This window comes from Vipera berus (genome assembly GCF_964194415.1).
Source record: "Vipera berus genome assembly, chromosome: 2".
Taxonomy (NCBI): domain Eukaryota; kingdom Metazoa; phylum Chordata; class Lepidosauria; order Squamata; family Viperidae; genus Vipera; species Vipera berus.
In genome coordinates, this window is record NC_138203.1 from 238,968,130 (window position 1) to 238,987,305 (window position 19,176).

General features: G+C 41.5%; 2 protein-coding genes across 2 annotated transcripts in view; one reads left to right on the forward strand and one right to left on the reverse strand.

Moving 5' to 3' along the window:
• Nucleotides 1-7,757, reverse strand: part of UROC1 (urocanate hydratase 1) — a gene marked incomplete at its 5' end in the record, with an annotated part of 50,460 nt that extends 42,703 nt beyond the window's left edge. Inside the window, 2 exons of the mRNA XM_081316470.1 lie at nt 2,266-2,396; nt 7,632-7,757. Of these exons, the coding sequence (XP_081172596.1) occupies nt 2,266-2,396; nt 7,632-7,757 (257 nt within the window). The remainder of the gene's footprint in view (nt 1-2,265; nt 2,397-7,631) is intronic.
• A 4,664-nt stretch (nt 7,758-12,421) lies between these two features.
• The window catches only part of LOC308664577 (netrin-4-like), a 63,736-nt gene continuing 56,981 nt past the window's right edge, over nt 12,422-19,176 (forward strand). The window contains exon 1 of the mRNA XM_081321949.1: nt 12,422-12,779. Within this exon, the coding sequence (XP_081178075.1) occupies nt 12,692-12,779 (88 nt within the window). The 5' untranslated portion in view covers nt 12,422-12,691. The remainder of the gene's footprint in view (nt 12,780-19,176) is intronic.

Sequence of the window (19,176 nt, forward strand, 5' to 3'; positions counted from 1 at the left end):
AGTTTCTCTTGTTCTATGTCAATTTTGGAAGGATTCCATGCCGAACAAAGAAAATATATTGTTTATTCTGACTTTGTTACCTGATCTTATTTATTTAGAATCTCAATCCAGAAAATCTGTATCATCTCAGCTGCATGCTTGTAGAGTGAGAGTTTTGTGCCCTTGGGCACTCATTGTTTTTAAGTGCTATGCAAATTTGGATTATGAGCAGAATTTGAACTGTTCATTTGAGAATCCAAATATAAAATCCAATTGGAACAAACAGATCTTGAGCAATTAATTGTTAACAAAAATGCTTCAAAATGGAACACTACATTTGAGGAATGTAATTGCCTTTTATCAGATTTACAAAACTACAGCTCAGAACAATTCCAAAAGCAAACTTTTTTCAGCCTACACTCAATGTAGGATCTGTGTTGTGCATTACAGTCAACTCAAAGCAAGTTCAAAATAAGTTACACTTTTACAGTTTGCCAAAAAACATTAAATGAAGTAAACAAGATCAGTCAATGAGAACAAATGAATTTTGCATCTAATGATCAAAGATATTTGAGAGATCAATGCAACAGCATTTGGCTGTATCACTTTTTCCTCCTCTCTCCTTTTTGCAACCCTGGGGAGTGGGTGGGCTAAGAAAGAGAAATTGGCCCAAGCTTCCACCACTAAGAGACAACTTGTACTTGGGTCTCTCAGCCCTAATTCTGCAGCTTAATCAAAACATCACACAATGCCAACCTACACTCTGAGGCCATGTCTACACCCATATCCTGAGTTTGTTCAGTATGTTTAGGACTATAGATTATACATGGAATGCACTATGGATGATGAGTATTAAATGGCGGACAAGAGGCACATAAAACTAATCCTTTCCTACTATGTGTTGGCTGTCTACATTTTTCAACCCAGATAATAGCCCTAAACATGCTTAAACTAAGCTTAATATGACATGGAATATTTTATAGTTCAGTAACTATGCATATATATCATCACATAGAACATATTACATATTTGCATCAGACATTATGACATAATTATATTATTTACGTGATGATGTCATGACACAGGGATTACTATTTTTACATTATAGTTACCTTTTTAATGGATGGTGCTATGAAAAAGGCTTGACGTTAAAAAAGCTTATGGGCTGCCAGAGAAATATAGTTCTGTAATTTGTTCTTATATAAGCTTTATTGGAATCTAATAAGGCATTTGGGAGTCTCTGCCTTGGTGTTTTGATGGTCAGGAACAAGCCAAGTCTTGACACCTTGTTTTCTGCATGTCTTACTTCTTGCAGAAAAAAAAAGCTATATGCTGTATTTCCCATAAGAAGTTGGCCACAGAAAAGAACTGCATTACAAACATACAGATCATAAAGAGCAAATGGATGGAAATTTACTGTTACATGTTGATGAGTAACAGTTACCAGTGATTTCAAACACAAGTGCTATGAAGATGCTGGAAGTAGACATTCATTAGAAACAAAGGTCCACTATTTTCCACCCTGTTATAAAGCTCTCAATATTGGCTGTAAAGTCAAGTCAAAGCTTGAATTCACACTTTCAGAGATTTTTTTAAACTGTGGTTTGTTTTCTAATCCACAATTAACAGGCTTGGTATATTGTCTTAAGTCATAGGTGTCAATCTCATTGCATCACGTGACACATCGTGACGTCGCAACATATTTTGCCTTTAAGGAGCCGGGGTGGACATGGCCTGCACGTGACGCATCCAGCCTGTGGGCCACCAGTTTGACACCCCTGTCCTAAATCATAGTTTACACCGCCAGAAACAAATTAATTACATTCCACTTTATTATGATGCTTGAATGCAGTCCAAAGTTCCCAGATGTCCAGCAGTTGCCTACATTGACCAATAAATCAGCTTGCTTATTTATCACTCTTGTTTTATCTCATCTTGCTGGTTAATCAGCAGGTGACCTCCTGCTAGCTCTGAAGAAGCCACACTGACAAACCTTTGCTAACTTTATAAAGATATGCTGGATCTGCTTATGGTGCCAAGTAATCCAAAATTGGTAGTTTGATTGTTTTTGAGAGAGCAGAACACTGCCATTTTTGTTTTTTAAATAATATTTTATGGCTTAGGGTACTGTATGAATTCAAAATGTGGCAGTAAAAAAAATTATGGCTCTGCTTTATATGAGAATGGTTAGCATCCAGTACAAGCTCCAATGACATCATTTGAAACAGTAAGGAATTTCAATACCAACCTGCAATTCCCAATCTTTTGGCAAATCCTAATCCTTACCTCATTTCAATCTGGGGACAGAACCGGTACATGTAGATATGCCCATAGAGTCTCAATTCTTTAGCAAATTCTGGTGCCAGGATTCCATGCAAGTTAGGTGGGAAATAACGCAGAGAATTTTTTAAAGCCAACTGCCAAAACAAGCGAGAAAAAAGCAAACATAGCTAAGTTTAAAACTGACTAAGTGGGTGGCTATCACAATTAATTAAGCACATGCATTTTATTAGGCTGAGTGGGAAACATGCCCAGCTCTTATGAAAAGATTCAAGGAGATTGATCCTGAATAAAAATGAGGGTCTATCCACTAAGGTAGTAGCACGTTTTCAATGGAATCTTTTCATTCAGTCCTTTGTATGAATAAGATAATGTCCTGCGTCCATTTTCCAGAGAAGAAATGAAAGAACATTAATGTAGGCCTTTACATTAAGCACAAAACAAAGCAGAAAGCTCCGTTGGCTCTTTGGCAGCAGAGATGAGCTATGCCAAATCTGCTTTTTCATCACCATCCTGAAATGACAAAATATACACAATGCACGTAAAATTACCTAGTAAATTAAGATTATCTTTCTCTGTGCAAAGAAAGTATGAACTTCTGCACTCAATATGCAATGTGCTAGGATTACCAAATATCCAGATGTTCCCCTACTGCCTCTTGGGTTATTTCCCCACTAGTGATTAATAGCATCTTCTACACTTTTTTAACCACTGGTGTCCCAACATAACAGATAAGGACAAACTTAATGCCACTTTAGCAAGGGTTTGCTGCAAATCACTAGTGAAGAAATGGCTGTGGACGATTGCTGAAAAGGAGATGATGAAGTGAAGCCAGGAGAGAAAATTCAAATGAACCTGCTAGTCTGCTAGACTAGCTAGTCTGCATGGGTCGACTGCTGCAGCAGGTTTCGTGTTTTTAGTTTTTCCATGTTACACAATCCCAGCAAATGATGAAACAAACCATATTATGGTATGGACCCATTTTAAGTATATTAAAAAAAACCCAAGAGATTTGCAATTTTCCCAAAATCTTCACATGCTGCCCATACCTCCAGGGAGAATCCCTCTCTTACAAAGAAAAGTGGCATACACTCAGGAAGTTTGTGCCACGCTCTGTAAGTGCCACTCCTCTCGGAGGAAGTAAGATCTCTGTTGACTTTGATGTACTCCAAAATGTGTACCAAAAATTATGATTTAAAACAAACAAACGAAAAGGCTGACATCAGAAAGGCATGCCTTCATAATTTGTTCCATTACTTTTTGTTTATTTTTAAAAAAAAATCTTTTCATTTTTTAAATTCCCTTTATTATGCTGCAATGTTCACAGTTTGAAATTCATGGGCAGAAACTAAATCAATAGAGAAGAACGGGGGTGGGGGGAGGGGGAGGGGAAGCAGGAAAAGCCACTGCCACTTTAAGAAAGTTTACAGTAGGGGGGTATTAGAATAAATTGCCTATCTTCACGGAACCAAATTCAGGAGTGTCACAATTTGTACTCTCAAGGTTGATTTGTTCACACAATGCATCTCTCTACATGGTTGCTGCTTGTGAGCATGTAAATATCTGTGCATAAGTATACATGAGGAAGTACAAGATAGGCTACATAAGCTCCTCTCTGATGTGTCCAGCAGGAAGGAAGGAAGGAAGGAAGGAAGGAAGGAAGGAAGGAAGGAAGGAAGGAGGGGAACTTAAAATGAGTTGGTCAGTAACATTCAAAGCTTCTTCCAGAGTCCAGACCAAGGATGCATTGGGGAGATCTTTCTCTGGAATGCTAAGGGGAAGGCTGAACAAATTGGACAGAGTAGCACAGGATATATGTACCATGGGGTTGAAAATGCATTGTCCTGTGGAAACTATTCCATGAGACCTGCAGCACAACTAAGGTTGTTGAACTATGTGAATATGCTCAGGGATTATTATTTTTTAAAGCCAACCTGGTTATTAGGTGATCGAGGGATTGAGACTGAGACTGCATGCATTCCTATTTAATTTAGGAGTTACTGTTGTAAAAAGTTCCTGTGATTTCTGGGGGCAGACAGAAGGGATCTAATTTCAAGTCCAGGCTCGCTGAATGATTTTGAGCCAGTTGTTTTTTCAACCCAATATACCTCACACAGGTGTTACTATGATCATCAAATGAGAGACATTCCTTAGGAAGCCACCTTTAGCTCCTGGAGAAAAAAAACAACTGGAAATAAATCTAACAAATAAATAAATAGTATACCAAATAGAGAGGATGGTTTCCAACCAAAGAGATAGGATGATTTCCAACATCAAATGTCAGGATATCGAAATAAATGAATGCAAAGATATATACATCAAATACTAAGCCAATGCTCAGAGATATTTATTAGTTTGTCAAATGTAGATACTGCTTATCTCACTTACAAGATCAATACAGAATAATATTTTAACAGGCTGGCCACAAATTTTTTTTAAAAAAAACATTGCTTGGATTTTTGTTTAAGTTGAACAAAATAAAAATACAGTTAAGTGAAAAGAAACAGGAACTTTGTTGTCACAGGAAGGGCCTTCTCACTGTAAATGTGAGAATGTAAATATATTTACGTGCCTGTGAGAGAGACATGAACAGGCACACATAGAATGTACTGTATGTGATCACTGAATCTCAACCAGGTAGGCTGCCCAACTTGGATTTTTCAAATGTGTTGGCACTGCAGCTCCCAGTTTCCTAGGACTTAGTCCTCATACCTCAGGGGGACACACAGCTCAGAATAGCTGACCTTACCAAAAATTTATTGTCACTTAAAAGGCAAAAGAACAGGTTTCAAAACAGTAGCAATTGTTCACATCCATAAGACTGGAACCTCACATTTTTGCCAGAAGAGTTTATTTACAATGAAGAGCCAATAAAGAGAGAATCTCCTGAAACCAGGCCCTAAGAATAATATGATAAAACCACAGTAGACATAATATTATTCACAGAGTTTACGCTGTCTTAAAAATACAGGAACAAATACAGATAGACGAGGCTAAACTTATCAGGAGGTGAGCTAGATGCAAAATAGGCTTTCCTTTTTATTAGGAGAGGTGTGTTAGTCTCTGATGGCAAAGAGTTTAGAGTCTGGCAGTACCTTTTCCAACTAACAAGTCCTATTAAGACAGCAGCTTTTAAATATGCCTTTTAATAAAAGATGGAAAAGGTGCTACCAGACTTCTGACCCTTTTTGTTAAAAGTGTCCAATTTTTTTTTTTAAAAGTATTTTCAGTTGCTGAACCACTGCTAGTTGCTGAAAATGGGTAAAATCATACACATCAAAGTCATTCTCTCTTGGCATATTTTATCATATATATTTATTTTTATACTGGATCAGCTCAGGAGACAAGAGATCATCCCTAATGTTAGGCTGAGCCATTTCCTCAGATGGCAATGCTAGGAGACATCAGTAATGATGCAACAGACAAAGGTGTGTATCCAGGCCTGTAACATTCCCTCCCCCACTCCACAGATTGATCTGCTTTCATATGCAGGACAGAACAAGGTGACCACAGATGGTGAAGGGTGGGGGGAGGGGGAGGATAAAAAAGTCAAGATAATGCATGTGATCATATAATGGGAGTACCATCCTTCTACTGTCCATGGGAGGAGGAGGAGGAAGAGGAGGAGGAGGAGGAGGAAGTAGTTTCAAATATGCTGCCACAACTGTTATCAAGACTTTAACACACAAACCCCTGCAGACGTTCCCAGTACAGAATGAATCTTATTGCCAATGCTACTCCAAACTCGTCAGTGCTCCATCACTGGTAAAAAGGTAAAGGTTCCCCCGCACATGCGTGCTAGTCGTTTCCGACTCTAGGGGCCGGTGCTCATCTCCGTTTCAAAGCCGAAGAGCCAGCGCTTGTCCGAGGACGTCTCCGTGGTCATGTGGCCGGCATGAGTACACGCCAAAGGCGCACAGAACGCTGTTACCTTCCCACCGTAGTGGTCCCTATTTTTCTACTTGCATTTTTACGTGCTTTCGAACTGCTAGGTTGGCAGAAGCTGGGACGAGTAACAGGCGCTCACTCTGCTACGCGGCACTCGGGATTCGACCCGCCAAACTGCCGACCTTCTGATCGACAAGCTCAGCGTCCTAACCCACTGAGCCACCGCGTCCCTACCATCACTGGTAGTTTTCAAAAATAGACTGGACAACCATTTGACTAGGATGATACAAGGCTTCTGCCTTGAGCAGGGAGTTGGACCAGAAGACTTCCAATGTCCCTTCCAGCCTTGTGATTCCATGCTCATGCAAACAAACATGACCATTTCTGCTAGCTTATTCATTGAGATACTGAAATGGATATATTTTACACTATAGGCAAAAGCACCTATTCAGCAAAATATTTGGGCAACCTGTTCCCCTACCCGTAAGAACTCCCACCTCACTTGCCCCTAGCATTAGCCTCTCAGTCTGTCCTTCTGGCTTCTGTTCATTGTTGAAAGGCTGCTTTCTACCTTTTGAGGGTGAAAGGCAAGAAGACAATCCCAAACTGACCTTAAGGGAATGGGCAGTGAAAACAGAGGCAAAGTATAAATCTGCTTAGGCTCCAGAGGAAGAAAAAGAACATGAAGGGTGCTACTGTCACATATTTCAATCAACAAAGCAGTTTGGAAGCAAGAAAATTCAGGAAATCACTGGAAAAAATATCTGGCAAATGTGTTTTGATTTATCCAAGGATATTAGGTTCCCATGGTTATTTACAGTAACCAAAGGACATGAAATATAACCTTGGAACAAAAAAAATATTAATACAAATTCATACTGAAAATAGACACAGTATATAGGCCCAATCCTCAGGTTGTTTGCTATCACTGTTCCTTGAATTAAGATAAGTGTGATAAGTCATTATTATGTATCATTGCTATTTATATAAATACAGCTTCTCCCATTTTAAAATGGCATTATCTAAGCAGAAGGATCTCACATTTTACTGAACAGAACCATAAAGATACACTCAGAAATCTTAAAAGTCCCAGCAACAGGACTTCTGAAAAATTGAAAATTCCTGAACAAGACCATTTTGTTCAGGATGTGATGAGCAGAGATATGCATTTGAACTCTGATAGAAAGGCATTAGGGGCTATATATAATAGAACTGTGCAGTGTTTATATTCACAACTATCAATAATATAGCTAAACAGAGACCACCAGACCTGTTTTAGCTATCAATAATATAGCTGGACAGAGACCACCAGACCTACTTTAAGAAGCAGATCTATCAGGGGTGATCCACCCAACTCAATTCTAGGGAATATTTTAGGAATGCAGAGCTTGTATTCTCTAGGAGAACAGAGCCCTAGCTAATGGGGAGATTTTTCGCAAAAAATAGGGGTAATGTCCAAAGAGAAGAATTGTACAAACTCTTACTTTTTCTTCACTTGCCGTGAGATTTGGGCTTCTCACAGGAGCATGAGGGATTCCACTCTTTCGGCCTCTGTTTTCTGGAAGAGGGCGGAGGGGGAGCCCAGCACAAATTGTTTTCAGAGTAGACATGTTTTGTAGATAGCAGTGGCTGAAGGACAAAACTTAGAAAAGGGTTGAGGTTCTATTGCAGCTAAGGTGATCTTTGACAAAAGCAGGGTTGGCTTGTCCTCCAATCCTCTTGGGGGAAACGCCCTATTTGATACTCCTTGACATCCTATTGGTCTGTCCTGCTGCCTCCTCCTGAGGAATCATTGACAGGTCTACTGTTTATTCTCCAATCTGGTTCTCCACATCTGGTTGCTCTGTTGCACTGGATGACAGTTGGTATGCTCCTGTACTTTGTACACATCACAGACATGGGAAGGTTTTCTATCCAATAAAGGACCCAGTGATTTTGCAGGCTTTGAATTGGAAATTTGGCAAAACACATCCATCTTACTGTATATAAGCAAATTGTTCAAATATTCAGATATTTTTATTTGTGAACTTGACATTATTGTGAGCCCCTTCCACTTTTTTCCATGTCTTTTAATGAACTGTTTATGCCCCTCTCTTTCATTCCAGAAATCCCAGTGTTTTAATGACATTTAAAGTATGATCATCGATGGAATTATTGAACAATATTCTAAAATAACAATACGGCAGTAAAATATTTATATGCTGAAACTATAAACAGACCCAGTAAATGTGTCATGCAATCTCAGGGCCCCTTAAGTAAAGTTAAAACCTGTTTTAGGCCACCATAAAAGTCCATGCTGGCTAAGAAAGAAATGTGCTGAATTCCAGTGCACCTACTTGAGAAATTCATTTCTAAATGTTGTAATAATTAAGTAGGTCTATCCACAAAAGTCATTCTTCATACCAATATTGGTGAGGATATCCAAACTCTCATGGACGACTCTCTCCTGGAGAGGACACAACTAATGCATTCAAGTGACTTTAAGTGGCTGATAAAAACATATTGCAGAGGTCCAGTTGTGAACTTCTCTGTGAGCTGATGTGATAACAGCAGTCAGACTGGATGCTTCAAAGGGATATTGGACAACCTCCTGGAGGAGAATCTGGATGTCTAAGGTTACTAAAATAACTGTGAGAGGGGTCAAGGAAACCTATGAACAACCACTTAACTATGAGCCAGCAATGTGCTGCACCTGCCAAAAAGGCCAATGCAGTCCTCCTGGAGGAGGATCTGGATGTCTAAGGCTACTAAAATAACTGTGAGAGGGGTCAAGGAAACCTACGAACAACCACTTAAGTATGAGCCAGCAATGTGCTGCACCTGCCAGAAAGGCCAATGCAGTCCTAGGCTGCACCAACAAAGGGATAGTATCAAGATCACAAGAAAGTGCTAGTACTGCTTTATGCTGCTTTGGTTAAGACTTGGAATACTGCATATAGTTTTGGTCACCATGCTATAAAATGGCGTTGAGACCACATAAGAGCAACAAAGATGATTAGGGAGGTGGAGGCTAAGACATAGGATGAACAGTTACAGGAACTGGGTACATCTAGTCTGACAAAGAGAAGAACTAAGAGTGACATGATAGCAGTCTTCCAACATTAGAGGGGCTGTCATAGAGAAGAGGAGGTCAACCTGTTCTCCAAAGCATCTGAGAGTAGGACAAGAAATAAGGAATGGAAACTTATCAAGGGGTGATCCAACCTAGAATTAAGGAGAATTTCCAGGCAGGAGATTTTTAAAGAGAGATTGGACAGCCATTTATCCAGAATGGTATAGGGCAGGGGTGTCAAACTCAATTTCATTGAGGGCCACATCAGCATTGCGGTTGCCCTCAAGGGGCCAGGTGGGTATGGCCAGGGTGGGCGTGGCCTACTGGGTGGGCGTGGCTAGAGTGCGTATGGCCTACTGGGTGGGCATGGCCAGCTCTACATCATTGGCATCAAGGGTGCCTATGGGGGCCTGGGCAGGAGTGGGACAGATCTGAGGGTCTCTGGCAGAAGGAGGGTCTCTGGGCCAGGGCCAAGGCAGTGGGGGCCGTTCCCTCACTGTTTCCAGGATGGCTTCGCGGGCCGCATGAAACCACTTCACGGGCCGGATCTGGCCCCCGGGCCTTGTGTTTGACATGTCTGGTATAGGGTCTCCTGCTTGGGAAGGGGGTTAAGACTAAAAAACCTCCAAGGTCCCTTCCAACTCTGCTATTCCGTTAAAATTGATGGAAGTTTTACTACAGTATCCTTGAATCATAGGCAGAATACCTTGAGTCCTAGTTATATTAGGAAATATAACCACATGGAAATTTATGCTCTCCTGTGAACTACCTAAATGCATCCAGCTCATGGTGGGTGGAGTATGAAATTAAAAAGGCAAAATCCAAAATTAGAAGGGCCTCTTTACAGATTCAGGCCACGTGAGGCTTGCAAAACTCAAAATGAAGTTCAAAAGTAAACTTAAAACCAGTGAAGGTGTGGAAGAAAATTGGTATTTAACTTTCAAAGGATTTTTCCATGATGCGTACTGACACCTACATTCTGTCGTAGTTGCACTTTTGAATATACAGAATAAAACCTTTGGCCTTTACCAAATTTCAATTATTATTTATAACATTGTAAAACCATACTGAATGCTTTTTAAGTAGAAAAGCAAATGAAAAATTATTTTTTAAAAAACGTAATAGATCTCAATCACTTAAGGATAATGTTGATTAAAGGGAAACCAAGGGAGACCAACTGGAAATAAAATTCCCACCCACCTGGTAGAATCAACTTTAGCAGAAAGCGAGTTATAATTGAGCCGGAGAAACAAAAGAAAAACAGAACACTGGAATTTTTCACCTTGTACCTTGCAGGGCCCAAAGCCACTGTTTTCCTTTATTCTGTACTCATACTCATCTTGATCGAGGCGCAAATCGTAGTTGGAAATCTATCATTTTCTCTACTGGCAACTTTCCCTTTAATCGGTGCCATCCTTAAGTGGCCGAAGCCCCTACACCGAACGGGAGTGGTCCATAATTCTAGCAAGGCCACGAAGACCCCCCCTTCCCTTTCTCTGTCCCATCCCGACCTCCCTCGGCTCGCGATTGGGAGTGATGGGACGTGTAGTCCGAAAGAGGGTGCTGCAGAGACAGACGCGAAAAAGCATCGCCACCAAACTTCAGCGGCGGGGCAAGAGGCAGGGACCCGGGCAGCTAGAGCAGGGGTCTTCAAACTTGGCCCTTTTATGACTTGTGGACTTCAACTCCCAGAATTCCTCAGCCAGCATGGCTGGCTGAGGAATTCTGGGAGTTGAAGTCCACAAGTCATAAAAGGGCCAAGTTTGAAGACCCCTGAGCTAGAGCATGGGCGCGGTGCCGTCCATCCTCCCCCTCCCTCTCCCGGTGGGCGAAGTCAGCTCCAACCAGACGGGTAGATTCTGGTGGCGGGAGGGGGGCGGGTATCCTTGCTCGACTCTCATTAGAAATAACCGAGTTTAAACGCACCATCCATAAGCGACGGGAAGAAGATTCGAGGGAGGGCGCCCTTTTCCGTCGCCGTTGCGTTTGGGCAGGCTCGTTCTTCCGCCTCCTCGGCCCCTTTCTCGGGTCTGATGAAAGCCTTCAAGAGTGAAGAGAATGTGTCCATCACCCCCCCCCCTACACACACACACAGACACACCCCTCCGACACACAATGCCCATGATGACTAAAGAGTGCGTGACTATTGCCCGAGGCAAACGATTAGCCCTGGTTGTGGCGGGACAGGGCGAGGAAGGGGATCTAAACTACGTGCTTGGTCGAATCGGGTCCCACCGAGAGGCGGACAGGTGAAGGGAGCGTGAGATGCTATCGCGGACTTCTGCTTCATCTACGAAGTCAGAAAGGGAGTGGAATCACAAAATAAAGAAGAGCTGGAAGGAACCTCGGAGGTCATCTAGTCCACCCCCCTGCTCAAGCAGGAGACCCTTATAGAACCATAGAATAACAGAATCGGAAGGGACCCTGTAGGTCATCTAGTCCGACCCCCTGCTCAATGCCTCAGGCCCTTCAATCCCTCTTCTACTGGTGGGGCTATCTGTCCGCTATTTCCTTGGAAGGAAGAGACAATGAACGGCGGCGACGACGAGGATGCCCTGGTCGTCGTCTGATTTTGCTAGAGACAAGCGCCGGGCCGCGCAACGTCGGATCCTCCGGCAAACTACCGCCCTGGGGTTTCCGCCTGAGCAACCCCCTCGTTTTCCCCCCCCTCCCTCCCTCCCTCCCTCCCCCCGGCCTGCTGCCTCGGAGTAAAGGAGCGAAACGGCGCCCAACACGAAGGCAGCTTTGCCCCGGAATGCACACTCGCTAGGTCAGGGGTCCTCAAACTTGGCCACTTTGAAGACTTGTGGACTTCAACTCCCAGAATTCCCCAGCCAGCCGTAGCTGGCTGGGGAATTCTGGGAGTTGAAGTCCACAAGTCTTCAAAGTAGCCAAGTTTGAAGATCCCTACGCTAGGTGATCCGAGCAGGGGAGAGGGGAGACGAAAGAACCCAAACCCAGGATAAGAGATCCCGGGGTGGAATCGGAAGCTCCGGACGCGGAGACCGAATGACGGCGACGCGTGTTTTGGACCCGAAAGGTCGGCGGAGGAGGAGGAGGAGGAGAAGAAGAAGAAGGAGCAGCAGCAGCGATCTTGGCGCCTGCTCGTTGCACCGCCGCCTTTGCCAATCCCGCGCGACTTTCGCCGAGTCTCCGGAGGGTCGAGCCGGGGGAGGGGAGGGGAGGGGAGGGGGTTCTCCCCCTCTAAGCCGCCAGCGGAGATTGAGCTACTTGGCCGGCAATGGACGGTCGGGACTGACACGCAGCGAGAGAGCGCGGCGGCTTGGGAAAGGCGACCCCCTTGGGAAAGGATAAGGGGTGGGAGCTTAAAGAGAAATGACAGGGCGAAAACCCGGCAGTCCCAGAACCATCCGAATAAATTACGAGGGGTTGGAGTTTTGTTTTCTTTTTTTTCCTGCAAAAGGTTGAGTCGGCACCAGACATGTAAAATAGCCTTAATTACTGTTTTTCGACCTCACGTCGGTGGCGAAGATGGATTTCCTAGACGGAGTCGCGCAACATAAAAGCTTGACGCTGATCGTGTTCCTGGAGTATGTTATTTTTGCCCAGCTTGGAGCAGGTAAGCAGAAATAAGCAGTAAAAGCGTTTCAGCTGCAAATGCTTCAGAGGAGGGTTTAAAAGCTTTTCTTACTCAATTTGAGTTTGGTAAATCAGTAAAAGTCTCCATTCACCCTCATTTTAGATCTGTACATTTACAAACTGATGAAATTTACTTATTATATATAATAGCTCTTGTCCTTGTTTTAAAACCAGAAAAGTGAGTCATAAATTTCCAGTTCTTACAATTTATTGTAAAGTGTCAGGGGAAAGAATGTTTAGTTTTGCCTAATTTTCAAGGGCGGTGGGGGGGGAGATAAAATGTATGATGTCAATGCCGGTTTGGATGTTAAGGTTTCATATTCTGGAAATGAGCTACTTTATTTCATGTACTGAATATGAATGTAATTTTGGGGTGGTTATGTGTATGCAGCTGTATGCTCAACATTTCTGTACAACACCTGACGCAAAGTGCAAGTGGAATAAGGCATGAGAGGTACATAGAAGAATGGGGATGGGTATATCAAATCTGAATCAAATTGTTCATTTTATGTAAAAGTGCCCCCTTGGTTTTTCAACAAAAATACCTTTAGAAAGACTTTTAGAAGAACAAATTTATATTCTAAGCTATCCTCCCGGCATAAGGATTAGAGATGTGTTTCTAACAGCCAGTTTGAGACAAAGCCATCTATGTGCAGACAGCCCTCTAGTGCCACCAAAGTATAAGGCTTCATTTCTTGAGACAGAAGTTCTCCTTAGAAGACACTGATTTAGAAGACACATCAGGCTTAAAAAGTCATTGTTAAGCCATGGATTACTTAACAATGATTTATTAAGTTAATCATCATTGCCTACATTCATACAACATGCTAAGCCACAAATTATGGTTTACAAGGCATAATAGCGGGATTCACACATTGCACCAAGTGAAATCAAACATGTGACACTGTACTTTAGCAACTGACTAGGCAAAGTCTTTTCCAGGTTTTGCATAGGAATCTTTCCCAGGTATACTTACAACATTGGGACTGCATTGGAGGTTGTCTGCATGGAAAACATGTGCTTTTCTACCAGATCTTTCCCTTACTACGGGGTTAAGGAAACTGTCACATAAAGAGCCCATTCCACTTCTCTGCTGGCTGGAAGCAGTTTTGATAACAACCTTTTCCAAACTGGCCAGTAATGCTATCCATTGAAAATGAGTGGGTAGGAATCAAAGATAGCTCATCTCCATAGAGACAGGACCTTTCCCCCTTCAATCTGCACCGGAGTGTGTTTTCAGTGGGCTGAGTGTTGCCTTCAGCCATTCCCAATGATGTAACATATAATCCAGTGACATGTTCCTCTTTGAACACATTTAACATGCAACATTCTTCCTGTTTGGGAAGGGATGGGCAGCTAGATACCTCAATCAGCAACCCTTTCCAGTCTTTGGGATTGTTGTAGATAGAATAACACAATGGCCCAAGGGCTTCTACCTGGCCAAAATCTTGTGAGACCTCATGCAAGATTGCTAACTTTTTGCAAAAAAAATCTTGGGATCCCATGAGATTGCAAGAAAACCATTTTGTAAGGCCAGATTCTTAAGGAATGCTGTGGAGGTTGATGAGCACTGCTGGTATATTGCTGCCATCTGGCAGAGCAAAACCCCTTCTCAGGATAAACCTTCATGTAATAATAGCTGGATAGTGCCACAGATTTCAGGCCAGGATTTTCTGGCTCTGTTGTAAAAAAAAATGTCCAAGTACAATGTACTAGTTCCTTTGAATGGCAGCCAAAGATCTGTCACCCTAGAAAGCCATAGAGCCTGCCTAATGATTCAGATATGATTTGCTAAGATTCCCTACTAATCAAATAATAATGAAAGCATTGAAAAATGGCTGGAGGGAACTGTTGACTCTCAGATCCAAAAGCCTACATAGGCATCCAAAAGCCTACATGGCACACTGCAAATATGTAATATGCAAGTTCCATTTCAGTTCGACAATTTAATCCAGATTTGTGTCTTGCTCTTTGTCCTTTCCACCACAACAGCCCTCAATAAGTTTCAATAAAGATTTTGGTCCAATAAGAATCACTATAGAAAACCAAAGTCCCTGGCTATCACATTTGTTCAATAAAGCAGCGGACATCTGATATAATGCAGTTTGGACATTACTGTAATAGAAAAACCTAGCAATATTTAGCTTGATTTCTTATGGGCGTGACAGAATTAAGATATTGTTGCTTCTTTTTTTTGTTCCTCTTTCTGCTGCCAATCCAGATGTTCACAAATTCTTATTTGTTAAAGCATTGCAAAATCCCATGCAAGGAAGGAGGAGGAAGCTTGTTTTGTCTCTGCCCTATCTATGTTCAACTATCCCACACTGATATGAAAAACCTGAAGGCTATAATTGGCTGAATGTAGCTTTATTGTTTGGCATGACTAAGAACCCCACTGACCTGACTTCCCATTTTGTCAAGGGAAGCAAAGGTTTGATAATTTGGCTTTTGGTTTACAGATCTTGTAAAATTATCTTGTGGTCAAATTGCAACATACAGCTGACCCAGTAAGACCTGGCATCTAAGGTAGGAAGGACGGAATCTGCCCTTGATTCTTTCCTTTCTCCTTCTCCCCTCTTAGTACCCGATTCTGAGATGAAGGGGCAATGGAGGCAGCCTATATTTTGATAGCACAGGTGACCTTCACAGCCCCTTGCCTCATTCAAGGTCCTCTTGGAGCAAAGGTCAGTGTTTAGTCTTCATGCACTCTGGACAGCATCTGCAAAAATAAAGCAGCCAGAATAACTCTTGACACCTTATTCTTCTTGTTGCCTCAGTCTGAAGAATCCTTAAGAATTGTTCATGTTGCCCATCAATCTTATTTGGTAAAGGCGATTGATTTGAAAAAAATTAGGAAGCCCAAGTTATATTGACCCACTCTATTAGTTTGCAATCTTCCCCTATCATCTCATAACAAAGACTGGGCAGAAAATAAAACTGGAATGCTTGTTAGATATCTACATAATATCCAGAGAAGATTTCCAACTTGTATTTATTTAAATAAAACACTACCACTCCTCACTATTTTACATTGCTCAAAAGCTCAGGAGAGCTGTGTACGGATGTTTGTATGAAGGAAACACAAGCTCTGTTCAGGTCTGTAATTCAAAACAAATTTGTGGGCACAGCAGTCCTTACTGGTGTGTGTGTTTCACCAGGGTGTCAGACTTGTACAATAACAACAAAAAGACAAGTGGATCCCATTATCCCATTCCCGCAAAAAATCATGCAAATTTGAGCTGTTCTAATTGGTTTAATAACAAACATAAAGACAGGATTGCATGTGTACAGACAAAGCTGGTGGACAGTTTTAATCCTGGGTTAAAATTTAGGCAGGGGGATAAAATTCTATGGGGTCTCTGAGGACCCCAGTAACACCATCCATTAGCTGGATTTATATACAGAACAATGTTGTGGTATTTTGAATGAAGCTATGGGTTTCTATATAATGCTAGGCTATAAACTATTCACTGGAACTCCACATCATACTGATTCAGAAAAACCAAACCAAGTGTATTATTGTTTTAATAATACTTTTTTCCCCCTCTAGTGTTTTCCTGCAAGTGCAGGGCATACTTTTCAGAATGGACAGCGCATAATGTTTCTAAATACGATGTATGTGCTTGTGATGCTTAATAGTCTAGGTAATGACCCTCTTTTACCAGTCTAGTATAGAGAGCGTCCTCTCGAATGGTATTGTGGTTTGGTATGCTGGTCTGACAGCCGTGGACAGGAAAGTATTACAGAGGGTAGTGAGCACAGCACAAGACATTGTGGGCTCTTCCCTGACACCACTGGATGACATCGCCAGGGCTCGTTGCCTTGGAAGAGTGAGGAAGATTCTCAGGGATGACTCACACCCTGGACGGTATCTCTTTACTTTCCTACCATCCGGTAGGAGATATAGGAATATAGCCAGCCGTACCAACAGGCTGAAAAATAGCTTTTATCCGTGAGCTGTTAGGCTTTTAAATGAGACATAATCTTATGGAGAATTGACTTAGGAGGCCGGTGTGTGGTGTAGTTGGTTCACATGGTGTGGTAGGATGGAGGGTTTGTTGTCACTGTGTGTTGGGGGGAGAGAGCACGGGGGGGGGGAGGCTCAGCTAATCTCAATGTACACATGTTGTACTTTGACAATGAAGGTTTATTGTTATTATTATTAAATCCATGCTTACCTTTTCATTGGGGTTCTGTTTCCTGATCTCATTAGTCCTCAGTTTGAGAACTTGATCTGTTTATTTGTTGATAATGGAGATGAATAGTAATACTAAAGCACTGAAGTTGATTACATTCCAAAAGATAATATTAATGAGGCTCCACTATAACATTGCAACTTTTCGCAGAACACTAAGTCGCATTGCTGTCTCAGGCTAGTCAAAATAGTTTAGTTACAGTGATTATATTCTCCCTCCCATCCCAATTAGGAACACAGAAGGGGGCCAATGAGATATATGAAAAGCTCTGCTGGACCCGGTTGAAAACCAAAGGGCAAATTAGATTGCAGCAGAGAATGTGATTTAATCAGAGAACGTAAGAAAATAAGCAAAGCAATGCAGGTTCAGGCCAACAGTTTTGTTTTCTTCAAGGGCTCTGCCAATAGGAAGCTCATACATAGGACATGAGGACATAACTGTCCCTCACGTTTTCCACCAACATTGCCGCACAATAAAACCATCCTGATGAGAAGCCCTGATAATCTTATTCTCTAGGAAGTTTTCCAATCCACTTCTATTACAAGTGCTTTTATATACACTTCAATAAAAAAAAGTGAAGCTGCTTATATAAGTGGTATGCAGTAAACTACGCCATACATAAAATCTAATTAGTGTAATGAAGAAAATAACCATAATTGTGACCATTTCATGAACAGCACCCCTGTACTTCCTAGCTACATACATCTTCCACATCTCAATCCTGAATGCCTCTTTAAATACTAAAAAGTTTTCACTAATTTTCTAAACATTAGCTGCTTATTTCTGAGGAGAGCCAGTTCTACAAGGGAAAAGCTCCATAAAACAATACTTACCTCTGGGGGAGGGATGTTTATTTGCCAAATGTTATTATGTACGGGCACATCCAGGGTAAGCAGTTTCGACGTGGATAAGTGGTCCTGGAGCACTCTGTACCCCAAGTAGCTATAATTATAGATAGGAGTTGAAATTCCATACTAGCAGCTTTGAAGTATCACATTTATTTTCTCGACATTCATCTTCAGTGGATAAGAATTAAAAAGTTGGCATTCTAGCTATATGTCACATCTGTCTCTGCTCTTTTCCCAAATCAGATCTGTGCCACTGTGATTCTACGCTGTTACATGGTTCTTCCCATCCTGGTCTGCTTCCCTCCCTGGCAATTCCACCTGTACACCTCTCACCTGTGCATTCTAGATGGACGAGTGAGTGAGTGAGAGACAGTGTAGTCTTTTCATTTGCCTGATTGGACCCCTTTGACATTTGTCTCTCCTTTACAAGAACTGAGTTGCACACAGTACCTATATACCTACAGTTCATTCATATTTACCTACTTTTTCTTCTGATGTGATTCCCTTTAGGTTATTCTTTTAAATTTTAAATTAACTTCAGTGCATTGATACAATTGCAATATACTAAATTCCAAATAGCAAGACTAGGAGAATCTAAGAAGCACATCTGAAATATAGCAGTACCCATAAGTGGGCTTACTTTTTAATATAAATAATATTGCTTTTAAGAATAATAACAAAAGATACAAAGTAAAAATACAGACATAATAGAAAATGCATAACAGGTGCTTAAAGAGTAAAGAATAACAGGAAAAAAAGCAAAATATAAAGTATATTACATATTGTAACATTAATTATATATAGAAGTATAGACTTACAATTCTGTATATAATTAATGCAAACATTCTGCAAGTATATATACATATATACACACACACACTTCTGGTACAATTATATAACTATCATGCTCTTTTAAATCATCTGTATTTTGTGTAAATGAATCTCCTATTTCGTTGTATTTATCCATACAAAGTCTAGGCAATCCACTTACAAGGAGCAAGTGAAATCAAGCTTTCAATCCATTGAGTAAATGGAGACATATATTTATCTTTCCAATGTTCCAATATCAGTCTTTTAGTTACAGTAATAGTTCAGAAAAACCATTTATATTGTCCAGTTATCAAGTTCCATGTACTAGATATATAATTCAAGAGAATACTATTCTCTGAAATGTTTAACTTTGTGCACAGTCATACTTATATGTGGTGGTGCGGTGGTTAGAATGCAGTACTGCAGGCTAATTCACTGCTCACTGCCAGCAGTTTGATCCTGACTGACTCAAGATTGACTCAGCCCTCCATCCTTCCAAGGCCGGTAAAATGAGGACCCAGAT